Source organism: Equus quagga, chromosome 3 (genome assembly GCF_021613505.1).
Source record: "Equus quagga isolate Etosha38 chromosome 3, UCLA_HA_Equagga_1.0, whole genome shotgun sequence".
In the NCBI taxonomy this organism is placed as follows: domain Eukaryota; kingdom Metazoa; phylum Chordata; class Mammalia; order Perissodactyla; family Equidae; genus Equus; species Equus quagga.
This window is the reverse complement of record NC_060269.1, coordinates 125,533,652-125,552,519: the sequence shown is the minus strand read 5'-3', so window position 1 is coordinate 125,552,519 and position 18,868 is coordinate 125,533,652. Positions and strand designations below refer to the sequence as shown.

Below are 18,868 nucleotides of genomic sequence, written 5' to 3'. Positions count from 1 at the left end.
AAGAAAAGGATGAAGATGCCCACAAATTAAACAGAAAGGTTCCCATGGATATTATAAAGCAGACAAACTTGGTTTGGAGAGTATAGATTTGTGTTAGAATTCCTCTTATGTGCCTTCCTTGTTTCTCCCAGATAAGACACTGAAGACTAATTGAAATATCCAGTGCTGTATAAGCTAATATTTTCATTAGCTTAAACCAGTAGTTCAGGCACCTGAAGGGCTTGCTAAAAGACACATTGCTCAGCCCTATCCCCAAAGTTTCTGATTCAGTAGGTGTGGGATGGGGCCTGAGAATTTGCATGCCTAAAAGTTCCCAGGGTTTGCTGATGCTGCTGGTTCGAGGACCACACTTGGAGAACCACGGGATTAAGCAAGCATTTGGAGGAACCGTGAAAAATGTTGCTCCACAAAGGAGTATAGACAGCATCACTAGGTTTAAAATTTTTAAATACCTATTGTTTTTCTCACTACAAAATAATATATATTGCAAAAAAAAGTTTTTTAATAAACAGGCAATAAATTCATAAAACAACCTAAGTAAATTTAAAACCAGACACTCAAAGATAGCCACTGACAACCTTGCTGTGTATTCTTATAAAATCTTTTATGTTTATATGATGTATGTGTATATACATGCACGATACTCTGTCACACACACATGTGCACACACACACACGAAATAGAAGCATCTTATTCATACTGCTTTGTAACTTACCTTTTCACTTAACGATATGTTATAAACACCTTTCTCTGTCAGTACAATTCTAGCACATGATTTGGTTCATCCTTTGAGTAGAGATACCATAATATATTTAAATGTTCCCCTCTGCTGGGCACTTAGGTTGTTATGCCAGCCATTTTCTGTGAAAACAGGTTCAGTATAAATATTCTGGTTAGTCTTTATGTACATCCTTAATGATTTCCTGAAGACAAATTCCCAGAAGAGAAATTGTGAAGCCAAAAGTTATTTAGATTTTTAAGTCTTTTATTACATATTGCCAGAATACCCTTCAAAGAAGTATGGGCTCAGTTCCTACACCCATCAGCGCTTTGTGGGTATTTTCTCACCTTCACATGACAATGAGCACGTTTTTCTTTGCCAATATAATAGGGTGAAAATATCTTGTTTATATTTCGCATTGTTTTCTGTTACCAGTGGGGTTGGTAGTAGTGTCACATTCAGTGATTTCATACTTCTTTCATTTGTAGGTGTGCAAATCTGAGATCTTTGCAAATCTTAGAATCATACTATTAACTCTTTACAAAGCAATTCTTTTGTTTGAGAGTTTACATGTTTGATATTTTACAGAGTCCAGCATGTCATTTTTCTTTGTCACAAACAAAAAAATCTCAGAATAGAACAATTTTTGTTGTATTATGTAAACTTTGGGAAAATGAATTTGCTACAAAATTCTGTTTTTTGATTTGTCTAATATGATATGCAATCTCAATTCTCAGTTTGTGAATTTATTATAACCACAATATCATTGGTCTAATTGTACTTATAAAATAATCCAGGGGGAAAAAGTATCCACTGTGTTTGAAAGAGAAAACTGATGGAACGATGTATCTTGTCTGTTTATTAATATTTATTGAGTGGCCCCATAATGTGAGTACTAAACTGAACTTTCTTGGTGATACACAGGGACTGTTAGGTGAAAAATATGGGAACATCCGAATCCCTGGAGAAGTGGAAGCCTCAGAATTTGAAATGATTTTGGACGCTGCCATAGAGGCGAAGCTGGAGACCAAGTTATTGGAAGAGTGGTACTGTCGTGATGAGAACTCGGTGCCAGCAGCTTATTACCTCAGACCCAAATCGGAAATGCTGAAAAGCAATAAAAATGCAGTAAGTTACCTTTCTCTCCAAAGATACATACTTTGTTTATGTCACCCAGGAGTGGTTTTCTCCTCAGAGAAGGCACAGAAACTTATTCTGCCCTGGACCCTAAATTTCCTTTTAACAATGAAATCCAAAGCTAAGAAACCTTCCATTTTTTTGACCCACCTTTCCTTTTAGCCTCTCAGACTTTCTTCCTGGGGTCATTGCCTTCTTCCTGAAGTCTGTCTTTTAGAAGTTCCATTAGTGAAGGTCTGCTAGTGACAAATTCTATTTGTTCATCTGGAAATATTCTTATTTCTCCCATCTCACCACAATGTGTCTATGTATTTGTTCTGATTGGTATATGACATGCTTCCTATATCTGTGAATTCATGTATTCTGTCTGTTCTGGAAAATTCTCAGACATCATCTGATCAAATAATCTCTCTCCTCTGTTCCCTCTGTTCCTTCCTTTTTGCTCTTTAATTAGATTTACACTGGACGATCTCAGTCCATCCTCCATGTCTCTTAATTCTCTTTCACATTATCAGTTTCCTTGATAATGTTCTCTCTCCATGCTGCTTTCCAGAAGATTACTTTAGATCTTTTTTCCAGCTCACCAATTTTTTTCTTCAGCTGTGTCTACTCTATTCATACTTTAAGTTTCAAATTCAACAGTTATATTTTTAATTGTGAAAGGTTTTTTTGAGGGAGGGGGAGTCTTTTTAAAATCTGCCTGGCTATTGTTTATAGTCTGTCACTTTTTTTTTTTTTTTTAAAGATTTTATTTTTTCCTTTTTCTCCCCAAAGCCCCCCTGGTACATAGTTGTATATTCTTCGTTGTGGGTCCTTCTAGTTGTGGTGTGTGGGACGCTGCCTCAGCGTGGTTTGATGAGCAGTGTCATGTCCGCGCCCAGGATTCGAACCAACGAAACACTGGGCCGCCTGCAGCGGAGCGCGCGAACTTAACCACTCGGCCACGGGGCCAGCCCCAAGTCTGTCACTTTTTTAATTCAATATTTTTCCTTTAACATTTCACACATAGTTAATTTTACATTTTTTATCTTATATAGAATCTTCAAGTGAGTTCGATTCATGTATGTATATGACAGAAACATTATCATTGTCTCCTCTCCATCTTGGTTCCCAAATATGTCTATTATGTGTCTCTTGAAACTGAATGAAGGAGGAAGAGAAAATAAGTGGGCCTATTCATTGCACAGAATTTTTAGAGAGATTGAAAAGAAGGCATAGATATCCATCTGTCTTCCACAGAGAACATCCTTGATACATACAGTACCCCGGCAGCTCCAAGACGAGGAGAGCCCTGGGTTAGCAACAGTTCTTCATTTAAGGACTTTGTCTGTCATTCTGATATTTAACATAAAGCATTTTCTGCATGCAATATGAAATCATGTCATAATACCTGATTTTTCTTCTTCCCCCTCACATGCATTATTCAAAGTAATTATCTACAAGAATATTGCTTCTGTGGGGAGGAATACTGGGGTAAATCCAAACCATTCCCCAGGTAAATATGCTAAGACTAAATGTAGCTATCAAAAAACAAGCTACCTCAAGAAAACCAGGTCATACAGTAGTTTGGGAGCACTTGCTCATGTGTTACCATTTAACTGGCTTTAGTTGTTCCTTCTTCATTTGATTCTACGAAATCTAAGTTATTCTCTAAACCCCCCATATGATATCTCTGCATAAATCATTGTTAAATAGTTGAATGTGTGAATAAGATTATCATCAAGACTATAAATGTTACTTTCTTGGTAGGCAATCTTTCTATTTTATTTCCTAGAGGATCATTAAAAAAAATGAAGAAGAAACAACTAAAAACAATTAAATTATAACATATGAGCACTTCCCCTTTAACTCCTATTTAGAGGATATTGAAGAGATGATTTTGTTATAACATTTGTATCAAAACTCAAGAGGGAAATACATGGTATAACAAGAAAGTGCAACAAAAAAATCCTCTCTAGATTCACACTCTTGTGAAACTAACTTCACAAAACTTTCAGGGTTATGGGGAGATTAAATGAGATACTGTCTGGTAAGCACCTCTCACAGTAGTGGCACATTGTAAACCTTCAAATAATCATAGTTCTCTTGCTCTTAAATGTGGATTTTTCTTTGAAGATTTTAAGACTGATATCTAGCTTTTATATTTCCATAGATGCAGCCTTCCACCAATGCTGAGAATGAAAAGACCTGGCAAGAGATATCCGATGAAATCAAGAAGATATTTAAGGCTGCTGTAAAACTGTTACATGAAAAGGGGAAAATGAAACACAGCCAAGCTAAGAGGTACCTGTTCTCAGGTAATTTCTACACATCCTCAGTAAACTAAGGAATCGATAAATAATAGATGCATTCGCTACTTCCCTTTTGTGGTTCTGCAAATTTCATTTCATTTGCTGCCTGGTGAAATTTAATTTTTCTAAATGTTTCCATCTCCTAGAGAGGCAAGTATTCTTTTGTTTTAACTCATAGTTAAACCTTTACTTAACTTGAGGACTCCTCCAGAAAATGTGATTTTAGAAGAAGTCAGAGGAGGCTGGATAAAATAGACCAGACTCTGCCAGTGTTTCTCAATTCAGCTGTTCATCCATTCATTCACTCACGCCTTCATTCAGCAAACATTTTTTGAGTACCTGCTGTGTGCCAGGGACTGGGGATACAACAATGAATGAGAAGGCAAGGTCTCTGCTCTCCTGGAACTTATTTTTTAGTGGGGAAAATAAATGATAGGCAAGTAATCAAATAAGTAAACAAGATCATTTCAGAAAGATAAGTGCTATGAATAAAACAACACAGTGCTAGAATAAGGGCAACTGATGAAGGATGTTGAGGTCCAGAGTTGGAAGGGGTGGGCAATGAAGAGATGACTTTTGAGCTGAGTGACAGAAGGAGTTAGAGCCGGCAGTGCCGTATCTAAGATAGAGAATTCCAAGCAGAGGGATTACTGGGTTCAAGATCCCTGAGGCAGGACTTTGCTTAGCAAGTTCCAGGAGCAGGAAGAAGGTAAAGGGAGCCAGGTCCGGGGAGGGAGAGATGAGGTCAGAAGGTGAGCACAAACCAAAATAAGAAACTTATGTTTTATTCTGGGCAAGATGGGAACTCATTGGAGGTCGTGAAGTAAGGGAGTGGCAGGGTATAACTGAACCTTAAAATAAAAATCTCCCCAGCTACTGAGCAGAGACTGGCAGTCGGCCTTTCTCAGCCATGGAAAGGCAGGTTTATTTTTAGAAGTTGCACAGGAAACCACAGATCTGAAGGAATACGTCAGTCATAGCTTCCAGGGGACAAATGCTACAGGTGAAAGGAATCAGATACATAGCATTTATTCTGAAAGTTGATAGTAAAGAATTATTGGGGAAACAGCAATAGCAGTTGCATTTTCAGACTGGTTTTGTGAATGGCATGGCAAAGCATTTGTGAAAACCTAAAAGGCACTTGATACTATTCTCCCTGGATACATGTATTTCCAGCTCAGAGAAATTATAAATAATCTTGACAAATTCATTCTCTGGAAGCTGTCAAAACTTAGGTCTTATTTTAGGTCTCCCTGAAAATACTAAAATTGGCGGGAATAAGTACTGTCTTTAGAATATACAGATTAACAAATAGCCTTGTTCCTGTGGGGTCTTTTTGGTCCATTTTTGAAGCTCCGGTTCTTCATCCTAATCAAAGGCAAAACCACCCTGTTCCTAGACACATTAGAAAAAAATGCCCCCAGCAAAAGCTTTCCCATTCTTGATGTAAGAGACACCAGTTTGGGGAAGACATCCTCACATTTGGAATCATACAGCTAAAGTATTGAAATATTTCATCACAAACACATTCTCCTAATTTTCTCCAAGCTGAAGAACTCTGTCCACATGGATAGCCATATGAAGATTAATAATTTCATCCTAGTAGTATGAATTACTACAAGTAGACTGTTTTCTGCTTGGGGTTGTAGGTTTTAAATATATGCATGCTCATTATAATTTTATTTATTTTACATTTCAAACTCATTTTAAGACCATGTCTGCACAGTGAAAATTGCTGGAGAAGTGCCCAATGGATATAGTATATTACTTTAGTATTTTCAGAAATCTTAAAAATAACACTAGGTAGAACCTGGAAAGAAATATTATTTATATTTGAATGTAATTTTTCACAACACTTCCAGTTTCACCTTAATAAATACCAGAAGAGGAAGAGAAGTACGTTAGACCCCAAAATGGTGCCCTACTGTGAATGTCGAAACTGAGTGGTCTTGAGAATAGTAGAGGGACTAATGTGTCATGAATGATAGTTGCCAGGGCTGGGAGTTTCCTCCTAAGATGATCTTCATTGGGTACCGTGACTGGCTAAACTTTAGGATATTGAGGAAAATGCAAAGACAGAAAACAAATATATATTCTAGTAAGGAGGGGGGAGTTTATAATATTTATAGACAAATGAATATCAGAAATTATTAATAAAAGTCCCCTCAAATCATGAGGATGCACTTTGCTTCTAAAAAGAACTCTATAGAGTTGACTTAGTCTCAGATGACTCATTTATTCAGGTATATGTATTAAGTCTGACCAGCAACCAGGTACTCTTAGGTAGAGCCTCTTTTGTCCCCCTGAGCCAACCTTAGGTGGGCTCTACCAGCTTGGTTTGTCTCTCTCTCTTTTTATGTTGCATTTGTGATCAACACTCCTGATTGACACACTATTTCCATACAGGTGATATAATGTCAGTTGGGTTGCAGTTGACTAGTTTTCTGGAAGTCAGAGGTAACAGCGCATATCTCTGATTATCATCTATTATGTATAGATACTACAGTTTGGCCACTTCCTTCTTCATGATACTCAGAATGTAATGCCTAGCTAATCTGGTGAGCTCCCTAGCATTTTACACGGATGGCTGGAAAAGATAATGGGCCCAAGGCCTCTTTCTGCAAGAGCTTGCAATGTTGAGATTTCTTGCATCTTCCCTTGTCTACATTATAACAAGTTTTCACTCTTCTGTAAAATAAGAGTAGACATACATTGTACAAGCTCCTTTAACTGGCCTCCTTAACCAACTTGCCTGATTAAAACCCTTTGTAAAGCATACCCATGTGCATGGCACAGGTCATTCAACACTGGTGGCTATAAACATTCATTTTTCACCTGAGTCACAAATTTTTATCCATTGCTTATCATTGGTGAAAAAATATTATCATGAGACTTCCACTATACGGCACCATTTTAAAATAAATTCCCACCTTCCTTAATAGTTACTTTATAGAATACTATTCTATGGTTGGGTTCTACACATGCATATTCTATACTATACACACTATTCTATACAGGCATATTCTAGATTTTGCTTGATGGTGGAGTTGTGGCTAGCCCATTGAAATGTTTTCAGTTTAAGGCCAGCCCAACCTGTGTATTCAGAGCCCCACCCTCTCCCCCACCATGCTCCCATCAGATCCCAGTCCGGCAGTCACCTCCTTAGGAAAGCCTTTCCTGGCCTCTCCAAGTGGGTTAGACTCCCCAGTTGTTTACTCTCATTGCATCATGGTATTCTCCTTCACAGGGCTGAAAACAATCATAATACATTTATTCATGGGTCTCTATGATTCATGTCTGCCGTTCTCCACTGGATCGTAAGCTCCATAATGACTTTTTCTCTTAGCATTCTCTGTTTTCTCTCATCATTGTATCCTAAGCAACTAGCAGCATGCCTGGCACATAGTAGGGACTCAGTGAAGACCAAGTGGATGAAGGAAAGCAGGCGGAGGGGGGTGGGAAGCAGGAGGAAGAAAGAGAGGGAGGGAAGAAGAACGCAGAGAGGGAGGACAGCCAATTTTAAAAGACTGCTTGCCTTAAAATTCATTTCCATTCTTTGTTTTTATTTTTCTCCCCCAAAATCATGTGCCAGTGATGTTTTTATTACTACTGATCCAGTTTTAAATGTTCTTATGGCACCTCCAATGATTTATAGTGTATATTTACTTGCATGTCAGCATATGTATTGTAAGCCATAACATGGTTACCTCAGAAGATGTAAAGTCACATACTAAGTCATTTTTCTGTACCTGCTCTGATGGATGTAATGGAGTTTAACAGTGACATGAATAATTCACATTCATCAATAATCAGAACATGATTACATCTTGTTTCAAATATGCTTTTATATTTATATTTACACGTATCTGTCTGGGGTACAATGCACTTCAAACAAAATGGTGAAGCCACATTGTAAAGGAGAGACAGACAAGGAGACAGTAAACTCAGTATGTCTTTGACCTTGTCCTCATTCCTTCCTGACCCTATTGGTCCCTGCTCTTCACTCTTAGAACTGCTGAAGTCTAAGAGGGAAGCTAAGCAGGAACTTGGGAGAATCAGCTATAAACTTTGTATGCTTTCTTTTGTCTTTTGATCAACTTCTCCCTCCGATTGTGGAGGAAATTAAATAATTTTACTTAAAACTCATTGTTCTGTGGCAGGCTGCTTAGGAAAAGACAAGCAGGAAAATTAAGGAATTAAGAAATTATTCTATAGATGACTCCGCTACACACTATAAGCAAAATCATCTAACACTAGGGACTAATAGTTAAGTGCTGGGAGTGTGGGCATGTTGGGTGGGCATGTTGGGTCTTTGTTCTAGGCAATAAACTCCTTGTCATATTTTCTTCCAGCTATAGAGGATGAATTTGACTTCGCTCTAGGAAAGCAAACGGCAGCATTCCTCAAGAAGTGTGTGTGCTACATTAGGAAAATTGCTAACATTGAGCGTTTTGTGAAAATCCCAGAGATGGGAAAATACATGGACATAACTGGAACAGAACCGAGGATTATTCGGGACCCAGAAGCCCAAGAGAAGCTGATAAAACTCAGGGATGAATTTATTCCTACTATTGTTGCGTCATCTAATCTGAGAGTGTACACTTCTGTTACTCATTGTGACATGAAACTAGGCTATTCCCAAGAAATAGAAAATCATTACATAGAAGGACTTGGTAAACAATTTTATGAGGACATGATTGATATAATTCAGGCAACGGTACAACAGAATTTTGACACTGAGACTGATACGCTCTATGATGAAATCCTTCAGCATTCATCATTATGTAAAACGTATGCCTCCTTCTACGAGTACAAATGTGAATCTCTAAACATCGTGTATAAATACATTCTTCCAAGCAAAACTGGGCACATCAATCCTCTTATTATATATGGTGGACCATGCACTGGGAAGACCCTTCTATTAGCTGAAGTAGCAAAGAAGGTAAAAGCCTATTCTTTTACATGTATATTTGTAAAAATTTTTACTTATGGGAAAAGATAAATGGATCAAATTCATTTCCATTTTCTGGGTTTACTCTCTGAATTATAATTAGCCTTTTTGGAATGTATACTTCAGTGTTTCTCTTCTGCTGGTATAATGGTTATACTGAAAGAATAAGACTCATGGGGTACAATTATAGAACAGCTATATTTATTTTTTCTGTCATTGTTCAAACTCATGTTGTGGGCTAGTTCCCATTTGCATGGAAACTAGGACAGATCTCACAACTCTTCTCATCCATCTCACCAAAGACAAGCCCTCCAGTGGCTTCTGGACACTCAATCAGTCTCAGTTCAGCAACTAAATATGTCCAGTCTAAGATGATAATTAAAGCTTCAGTCTACATTTCTCTGCCCTGACTGAGGCCCACCATAAGCAAGGTATGTAGAGTGAGAAATAGGGATGTGGCCATCTTCTCCTTTCTTTCTCCACATAGCACTTCTTCCCTCCTTCCCTAATCCCAACCACATGACCTCTATAGGGTTGTGACCCCTATAGGGTTCTGGTTTAGGGGATATGGGAAAGGTAAGGTGACCAGAAAGTTCTTACATGACCAGTACTGTTCTGAACTGGGCTCTGCACTCTCTGGTCTTGACAGGTGTTTAAAACTGCATCCTGTTTCTTCTGAGGCCTTTTCATGGCTTCCTGGAAGTCCTTCCCCTCCCACATCCCCTGCCCTGCCTTCGCTGAGCATCTCTCACCTACAGTTCCCTTGACACAGGGAATGCACTTTTTTTCCAGCTGGTCACTTCCTTGGCTCCTAGACATCCAGCAATACACTTCTAGTATCTTTCTGCCAAGATCCTCTCCACAGCCCAGCAAACTCCCCTAGACAGGACCTGGGAAAAACAAAACCCTTTGTCAGCTCACCCTTGCTGGTGGCCCACATCTGGGACATAGGAAACACTCAGGTGTTTTTTTTTTTTTTTTGCCCTGAGAAACTCCAGTTCCAGTACAGCAGCTCTGCATCACTCCTCTATCGGAGCAGCCAGCCACTCTCAGTCACTCAACGTCTGTATCTCTCAGATGTCATCAGACACAGATGGCCTTGTCTCCCAAGCTCTAGGGGGCACCCTCTAAATGGTCCACTGTAGCCCTTTCCCTGGGCCAGAAGTGAGGGGTGGGCATCTCTCAGCCCCCGCTTTCAGGAATGGGATGGTGATAGATACAACCCACGGCACCCTAACCTCCAACTTTTTTCTCAGCCTCTTGAATCTCTTTTTCAGGCTGGAAGTGGATTGTCCGCTAAAGGTAGCAAAGCTGGTTTTCACAGCTCCCTTTCAAGTCTTGCATGAACCTCACTCTGGAATGTGATATCTATTGTCTTGGCATCTCACTCTAAACTGGGCTAAACTAGTTCCATTTTTAACCTCCTGTTACACTTGATATCAAAGTCTGATGGTTTCTATTATCCTGGTATTGCTTCAGAATCTCTATATTGTTCTTTCTATGGTTACTCTCTCAAGAACAGAGCTTTCTTTAACTGCGTGAACATTCTTGTAATCTATCACGTGCTACACAATCTCAAGCAGGTCATTTGGAGGACAAGAACAGGGACAGTTGTGTTGCACCTCATGTGGGGATTAGGTTCCAAAGTAAGCTCAAGCAAATTTACTCAAAAAGTCCTTGGGAAGGCCAGTTTACCATTTCTTAATATGTCAAGCCCAGCTGCTGGTTTTTCTTCTAGTGTTAGAAGATGTAGCTCTTTCTTTACACCAGATGAAGTGGCAGGCTTACATTTAGGGGCCCTGTTGCATCAAAATAAATGTATGTGTGTGTGTCTTTGAACACTAATTTGTAAGTGACTCTTCAAATTTTAGAATTATTCCAAATAAGCAAGATACTAACACAGTAAGAGGCACTTGGGAACTGAAATCAAATGAGAAAACATTCACGTATGCCATTTCACACTCGCTGTGAGGCTTTCTTCCTTGTGGAGGAGGGAAGGGGGAAGGTGGGTGGAGGGGGAAGTATTGTTGAATTTGACTAAGTTAAATGTGCATGCGATGCATCTCCACGTGCTCTAGCACAGGAGGTAAAGACTCACATGGGCTGTGCTGATATGCTTGTGTAGATAAGCAATCCCAGCGGGGCAGAGTGTGGTGACAGCTGGGCTGCTCAACTTGAGAAATGGCTTTCTGAGCTCTTGCTCTTCTGGATATTTTGTCCAAACACCAGAGTGCGTCCACTCACAGTCCTGGACCCTGATCCTCCAGGAACCACACCAGTTTCTGGGTCCCCTGCCTGTGTTCCACTTGTCTTTCTCCTGGGGAGCATCTGCCCCACCAACAACAACCTGTGCTCTCTTGTGACCTCATGTCCCTTGTAAGGATGCAGACAGACATCTTGTGGTTATCTCCTGTGTACCTGACATTTCCAGGAACGTGAGCTCATGATCGGAGGGCCACTCTCTGCAGATACCACACATTCAGCAACACATGACTGGCAGGAGAGAGGACGATGTGTATAATCATCATGAGCAGTCCATGGAGGGACAAATAATTGCATTCTGTTTCTGATTTGCCACCAAAGGACAGTGGTAGGATGGCAGGATTAGCTGCCTGCAAATCAGCTTCAAAGGTTGGGGCTAAACAACAATAAATTGCTTATCTTCCTTAATAGCTCATTCTGAAACTGACAGTCCTAAATCTTTCCTCAACTTATTCAGATCTTAACTGGAACTATCTCTGGAGGAACCAAGTTTCAAAAACTTACTTTCTATGTGTATTTGTGTCTTTTTCTAAGGAGTATCCTTGGTGAATTCCAAGGATTACTGAAAGACGTGATCTCCCTAAAATAAACTTAGGAGTGTTTTGTACCATGATTGTCTCTCTTTTTGTCCTTGCCTTTCCAGACTGAAAAATACTAAACTTACCAGCCCCCTCATAAATGTTATCTTTTTAACTCCACAATTAAAAAAAGAGAGAGAGTGCACTAGAATGAAAGTCAGATATGACTGCTACTCCATCTTTGTCTCTCAGCAGAGTCATTTATGCAGCCTGGGCCTTGGTTTCTTCTTCTGTTAAATGACACTGTAATCCCATGTGCCCTGAAGAGAGAGAATGTGAGGACTGATGACTGCCTGTTTATCGTATATAAATATATATACTTTAAAGTATAAAAATATATAAATATATATAAATATATAAATAAGTATATAATATAGGAAACTATTATAAAGCACAAAATTTGACAAAACCCTTTTAACCAGCATTATGTAGATTTTTATGACAATGATACATCATCATCAAGATGACCCTACAGCACCCTAATAAAGTGTCTCTGAATCATGAAAGATTACATGCAGTATCATTTTTGTACTGAGTATTTTTTACTGCATTCTAATTAACTGCAAATTTTGTCAGCCATGTATGGGCTTTATGGGATCTCAATTCATGAAAATATTTGACTCAATATAATGTGTAAATCATTACTTAATCTAATCATTAAATGAAGATTAAGCACCTACTATATGCTGGCAACCGTGCCAAGAAATGGGAATTCAGCAATGAAAAAACTAACTATACCTGATATTTGGATTTACTGTTTACGAAACACTTTGTAACTTTTAGAGTACAACTTAAATGTTGCCTTGGGATTGAACGATACTATTATGACTATTTTGTTGCCTTTAGTAGAGTGATCCCAAGGGTCTCACCTGTGTATTTTAGTGCATGAGCTTTGTGACAGTTCTTTGACCTTCTCAGAGGACTTTTCCACTTCCTGGTTCTAGGCTACTTCCTGCATGGTCAGGGTTACCAGAAGTGTGACCTCTGGAGAGAACTGTTGTTGTATATGACCATGTGAATAAATATTACCATTCTAAATGCCACCTTTATGTTTTAGGCTTATGGCTGGCTACATGAAGACACAGGACCAGAATCTGACCCAGTCGTAGTCGTGAGATTTCTAGGAAGCACAGACATGAGTACTGACCTTAAGACTCTCCTTCTAAGTGTTTGTGAACAGTTGGCAGTTAACTACCGATGTCTGGTTCAAAACTACCCTAAGAAGATCCATGACCTCCGTGACTTATTTATAAACCTTTTGAATGAGTCTTCATTGCAGAGACCTCTAGTAATAATATTTGACGCTCTAGAACAGCTCTCAGAGAGTGACGAGGCCAGGAAGCTTTGGTGGCTCCCAGCTCACCTTCCCCGCTTCGTACGCATAGTCATCTCCACACTGCCCAACAAACATGGGATCCTGCAGAAACTAAGGTGCCTTATCCATGCAGAGGACAACTACATCGAGCTGATCCCCCGGGACAGGAAGATGTGCAGCCAGGTCCTCAAACACCAGCTGCTGCGGGTCAAAAGGAAGGTCACCTCAGGCCAGCAGATTTATGTGAACAATGCATTCTCTAAGTGCACACTGCCCATGTTTGTGAACTTGACCTTCAGGGAGGTGAGACACTGGAGATCTCACAAAGATGTCGATGAGTCCTCCCTCTGTGTCACCGTTCATGAGAGTATAGAGCAGCTATTCTGGTCCTTAGAGAAGAAGTGTGGTCAGAAACTAGTCTGCAGGGCTCTTGGTTACATCACCATGGCCAAAATGGGTTTGAGTGAAATGGAACTGGAGGACGTGTTGGCCCTAGACAACAGCGTTATGAATGAGCTCAATGAGAACGCCAGGCCCAGCAATCCCCTGAGAGTACCTTATTTGTACATCGCGAGGCTCAAGGAGGGTCTCAGCGGATACTTAATAGAAAGACACGTGAAGAATGTCACTCTTTTGGTCTGGGCCAACAGACACCTGCAGCTCATAGCTCAGAAGCTGTATCTGCAGGATGACAGTGACCTACGTGAAATGCACACCATCCTGGCAGATTATTTTCTGGGGGTCTGGTCAGGGGGCAGGAGGAAAGCTTTCTGCCTCGAAGACCCCTACTTGAATGGCTGCCTTGACTTGGAGAGCAGAAGTCTGCTTGAGGAAGAAAAGCACTTCATGGAACAAGCTTCCTTTGACAGGCAGGCACCAGACCAGCCCTGGGTTTTCCAGTGTAATCCACTGGAGCCTGACATCTTCTTTGTCAATCATCGGAAAATGTCTGAGCTCTTGCACCACCTGACAAGGTGTGGAAAAACCGACGATCTGCTGTATGGCATCATCATGAACTTCAGCTGGCTTTACACCATGATCAAAATCGGCCAGTTCGATAAAGTGCTTTCAGACATCGAGCTGGCTTACAACTGCTCGCAAGAGAAGGAGCTGAAGTTCCTGGCAAGCACCCTCCGCAGCATCAAAAACAAGATCATTGCCTTTCCTGGCTCCCTTTCAGCAGAGCTCCAGCAAAGACTGCTGCCTGTTGTAAGTTCCCTGCCCAAACTTAGACACCTTCTTTTGGAGTGTGACAAAGACGGGCCCAAATATTGCTCCATTGTGCCATTACATTCATCCATGGATGTGACATATAGCCCAGAGCGTCTTCCCTTGTCATCTAGTCACCTGCATGTCACCGAGATTCTGCCTACCTGTAACCCCAGTACTGTCCTGACAGCTTTAGAAAACGGGTCCATCAGCACGTGGGATGTGGAAACTCGTCAGCTACTCAGGCAGATCACGACAGCCCAGTCCGTCATCCTGGGCATGAAGCTCACCAGTGATGAAAAGTATCTTGTGGTGGCTACAACAAATAATACCTTGTTGATTTATGACAATGTCAATTCGTGTCTCCTGTCTGAGGTGGAAATCAAAGGGACCAAGCATGGAAGCGGCTCCACCTACATCAATGGATTTACACTGTCGGTCAACCATGCCCTTGCATGGCTTGAAGCCAGCAAAGATGTCACTGTCATTGATCTGCTCTACGGATGGCCCCTTTACCAGTTCCACTGCTGGTATGAAGTGACCTGTGTCCAGTGCTCCCTGGATGGCGCATATGCGTTCTGTGGACAGTACCTGAACACTACGACCATATTTCATTTAGGAAGTGGAGAAAAGTTATGTACGGTGACATCTGAATTTTCAGGTGGGTTTGTGAAGTTTCTTCTTATCTTGGACACAGCCCAAGAAATGGTAATGGTAGACAGTGAGGGAAGCCTCTCTGTTTGGAATACTGAGGACATTACCAACCCCCAGCTGACTGATGACTTTGACTGCCGAAGAGAAGACAGCGAGGTGGTCAGCATCGAACTTTCAGAGGACCAAAGTGCCGTTCTGATCTGTAAAGCCCTCAGCATTGAGCTCTTAGATACTGGCATGTGGAAGGTCGCTGAAAAGTTCAGAGCTAAGCACAATGAACGATTTATATCTGCCGTGCTGTCCAAAAATGGAGACTGCATCATCGCGACCATGGAAAATACCTCAGCCGTGTTTTTTTGGAGGCGGGACACAGGACAGTGTATGGCAAGCTTACAGGAAATCTCAGGTACCATAGTTAAGTTGGTGAAATCTAGTCACCACAACATGCTGCTATCTTTATCAACCAGTGGTGTTCTTTCTATTTGGGACATAGATATAATCACAGCTATGTCCAACATAGATAAGACTGGAAAACCCATCCAGAGTCTGATGTTACCTGCCAGAGGGGAAATCATTTACTCCCTTGATGGCTCTGATTGCGTTCATAAGTGGAACTTCAGCAGTGGGTTTATTGAAGCAGTATTTAAGCATGAAGGAATAGTTGAACACTGTGTGTTGACATCCTCTGGGGACATAATGGTGACGTCAGATGACAAAAGCAGCCAGTATGTCTGGCACACCAGCAGCGGTGAAAACCTCTTCCGAATTAATGGGCAGAGAATATCTCAGCTGCTAATTACACACAATGACCAGTTTGTGGTCTCTCTCTGTGAGGAAAATGCTTCCAGGGTTTGGAGACTGGCCACAGGCCACAGGGTCTGCAACATCCTGACCACTTTGCAGAACGCCTTTATAACCTCCGCAAATACCTTCGTGGTGGGAATGACCAAAAGCAAAGTGCTGGCAGTCAGCCTTTGGACCGGAAGTATCACCAAGAAATTTTGCTGTGAAGATGGCACCACCATTGTGAATTTTAAATTGATCCCCGACTGCCCTGACATCATCGTGTTTATCACCTCGGCCGAGACAGTAAATATCTGGAGTCTGACAGATGAAGTGATCTGTCGCCGTGTGCAACTTCCAAACAACTTCTTGAAAAATCTAGAGGATTTTGAAATTTCTCCCAATGGAAAGCTAGGCATTATAGCCAGGGGAGACGAAAATATCAACGTGCTGGATTTACACAACGGTAAATTACGGGTGGTTCACGCTTCTGGGGTCATCTGGCGGCAGAGGTTGTCTCGGGATGGTCGCTACCTGGTATATATCTGTTTCCGAAATGGGGAGGAAGAGGATGAAAATGGTGTGATATCCAGTTTAATTGTAATGAGACTGGCTGATGGTAAAAATATCGGTGCTTGCTCCCTTTACAAAACCCCAACTTTTCTTGCCCTCTCACAGAGGCACCTGAACATCATTGTGGGTTTTGACGATGGGAGCATAGGGATATACACGGTCGTGGACCGTGTAGATGCTGCACTGAAAATTAAAATTGCCACTTCAAATAGCAGACAAATTTTCAACAATGCAACACAGACATCCAGGCCAAAGTGTAATAGCTACTGTTTTAAAGTGTCTGTGGATTGCTTATGGAGAGAGTCCACTGAGGTCTTTGCAAGAGACAGTCCCATCACAGTGAGTGACTCCACTGAGCCTAATGAGGCAACGCCCTCCAAGAAACACAATTCTTGCTATGACCGGGTGTGCTCTGCCCTGGAATCCAGGGGCCACAGCTATGCCCCTGACAACTGACAAAATGTTTTTCCTGCTCAGTAGAAGTAAGTGGTACATGTACAAAAGAAAAAAAAAGTATCTTCTGTATCCCAAATGATAAGCTACTCATTTCTTAAAGGACAGGAAAGATGCTGGAGTTCCAGTGTTAATTATTAACATGGTCATGAAATGTACAGAAATGTGAAATTGGTTTTGAGCTTGGTTTTTTGGTCAGAGTTTCTCCAGGAATGAAGTCTTGACAGAATTTCTAGAGATGATATTTAAATGGCTGCATCACCTGGAAGTTAGAGGATAGTTTTAAACTATCTTTGTGGGAAGAAGCAATGTAATTTATTCCATTGGCTCCTAGGAGAGAGGCTAGAGACCATCTGGACTGGAATTAATTCTGCAGAAATCGGTTGAAATCGTGAACACAAAGAGTTGACTTCAGATGATTGTGTGGCCATAAGTAAACACAGCCTTAATCTTTCCTTACATTTTATAATCCTGACAACTGTGTAAACCCAGTCAGATGGAAGGTCCAAAGGTGCAAATTAATGTAACAAAAATGCCCAGAGGTACTCCCAGTTTCCCAAGAGAAAGGACGTGAAATGTGAGGCCAAAAATGGGCCTGGGACAAGAACTAACTACCACTATCATAGGGCTACTGACCACACAGAGTCAGTCTTCATGAAAATACACTTTCAACAGTTGCATGCGAGGGTTTCTGTATGACGGAATATGTGATTTCTAAACTATTTCCTGGGCTGCAAAAGAAGACATTTAATAAGAAACCACAATCTTTTCATGTCTTTTTGAAATGCCTATTTGAGCTGGGTGTAAAGAAGAATTACAGAAAGGGCATTGCAAATGTGGTCAAAACACCTGTTAATCTGTCTCACTGTACTAACAAAAGTCTGTGCTATTCAGTCAGATGTATGGAAGCATAAATTACTTCCTAAAACCCTGCAGTAAATCTTAATAGAAAGAAAGCTTTCTTGACATGCCATCTATGAAATACTGATGACATTTGCCTTACTCTCATGCCTCCTCTTTCCTGTGTAAAAGCAGATGGATGACCAAATACTCTGGGACAAACTGAATATGCCCGTCTTCGTGCTAAAATATTCCATAAATCTTAAGGGTGTCCAAAGGTTCTTCGCTGTTCCTCTTTGTAATCACTTTCTTACTTATACCCGCTGTACGTATGTTTCTTTTCTGCTTAAGGACTCTTCGGAGCCTTTTGTGGTCTTAACCATTTCAAAGCTTCTGCTTCAAAGCTTCAAAGCAGAAGCTTTGAAATGGGATTAAATATTTTTTTTTAAACTACCTATTTAAAAGAAAATATTACATCCCAAAAGGGGAAAGTGATTTTCTTTCTTCCATGTCCTCCTCATGACACACCCCTGGATAACTTTCCAGAGGGTGTCATAGTGGTGGTTTGGTTTGGTTGTATTTGAACTGGCAGCAGCGACTTGAGTAGGCAGGATAATGAACAAGGACTGACTTCCTTTCAGATCTGCCGTGAACTCATGGCGTATCCAAAGACAGATCTTTAACCTCCCCACTGTATTGTTTTTGTAAATTGCAAAATAAAGGTAGTGATAGCTTCTGCTATAGCCGAGTAGGGATGTTGGGGAGCAATGTGAGAAAAAAAGACAGTGACATCTTGATTGTTGATGATAATGGAAAAAACAAAATGACCTAACCCATAAGGAATCCAAGTCCATTGTATTTCACTTGGGCAAGCAGTGTGACACATACACATTCAAAGATGTGATTAAGATGTAAACACTCTACTCCATGGTAAAAGACTTTTTTTCAGTATGTTCCTCCTGGTCTAGCTACCAGGCAGGGAGGTGGTAGCCCAGAGAAGGCCCAGTGCTCATACAGATCATCTGGAGTTGACTGTATGAGTTGATACTTTTTTAGCTCTTCAAAGGCAACACATTCTTCTTCCTGTCACTATTAGTTGGA

At 40.8% G+C, this 18,868-nt stretch overlaps 1 protein-coding gene across 1 annotated transcript in view; it reads left to right on the top strand.

The window, feature by feature from the left end:
• The window catches only part of NWD2 (NACHT and WD repeat domain containing 2), a 159,249-nt gene extending 142,319 nt beyond the window's left edge, over window positions 1–16,930 (top strand). The window contains exons 4-7 of the mRNA XM_046657326.1: window positions 1,646–1,849; window positions 4,011–4,155; window positions 8,502–9,091; window positions 12,998–16,930. Coding sequence (XP_046513282.1) covers window positions 1,646–1,849; window positions 4,011–4,155; window positions 8,502–9,091; window positions 12,998–16,930 — 4,872 coding nt within the window. The remainder of the gene's footprint in view (window positions 1–1,645; window positions 1,850–4,010; window positions 4,156–8,501; window positions 9,092–12,997) is intronic.
• Window positions 16,931–18,868: the final 1,938 nt, after the last annotated feature.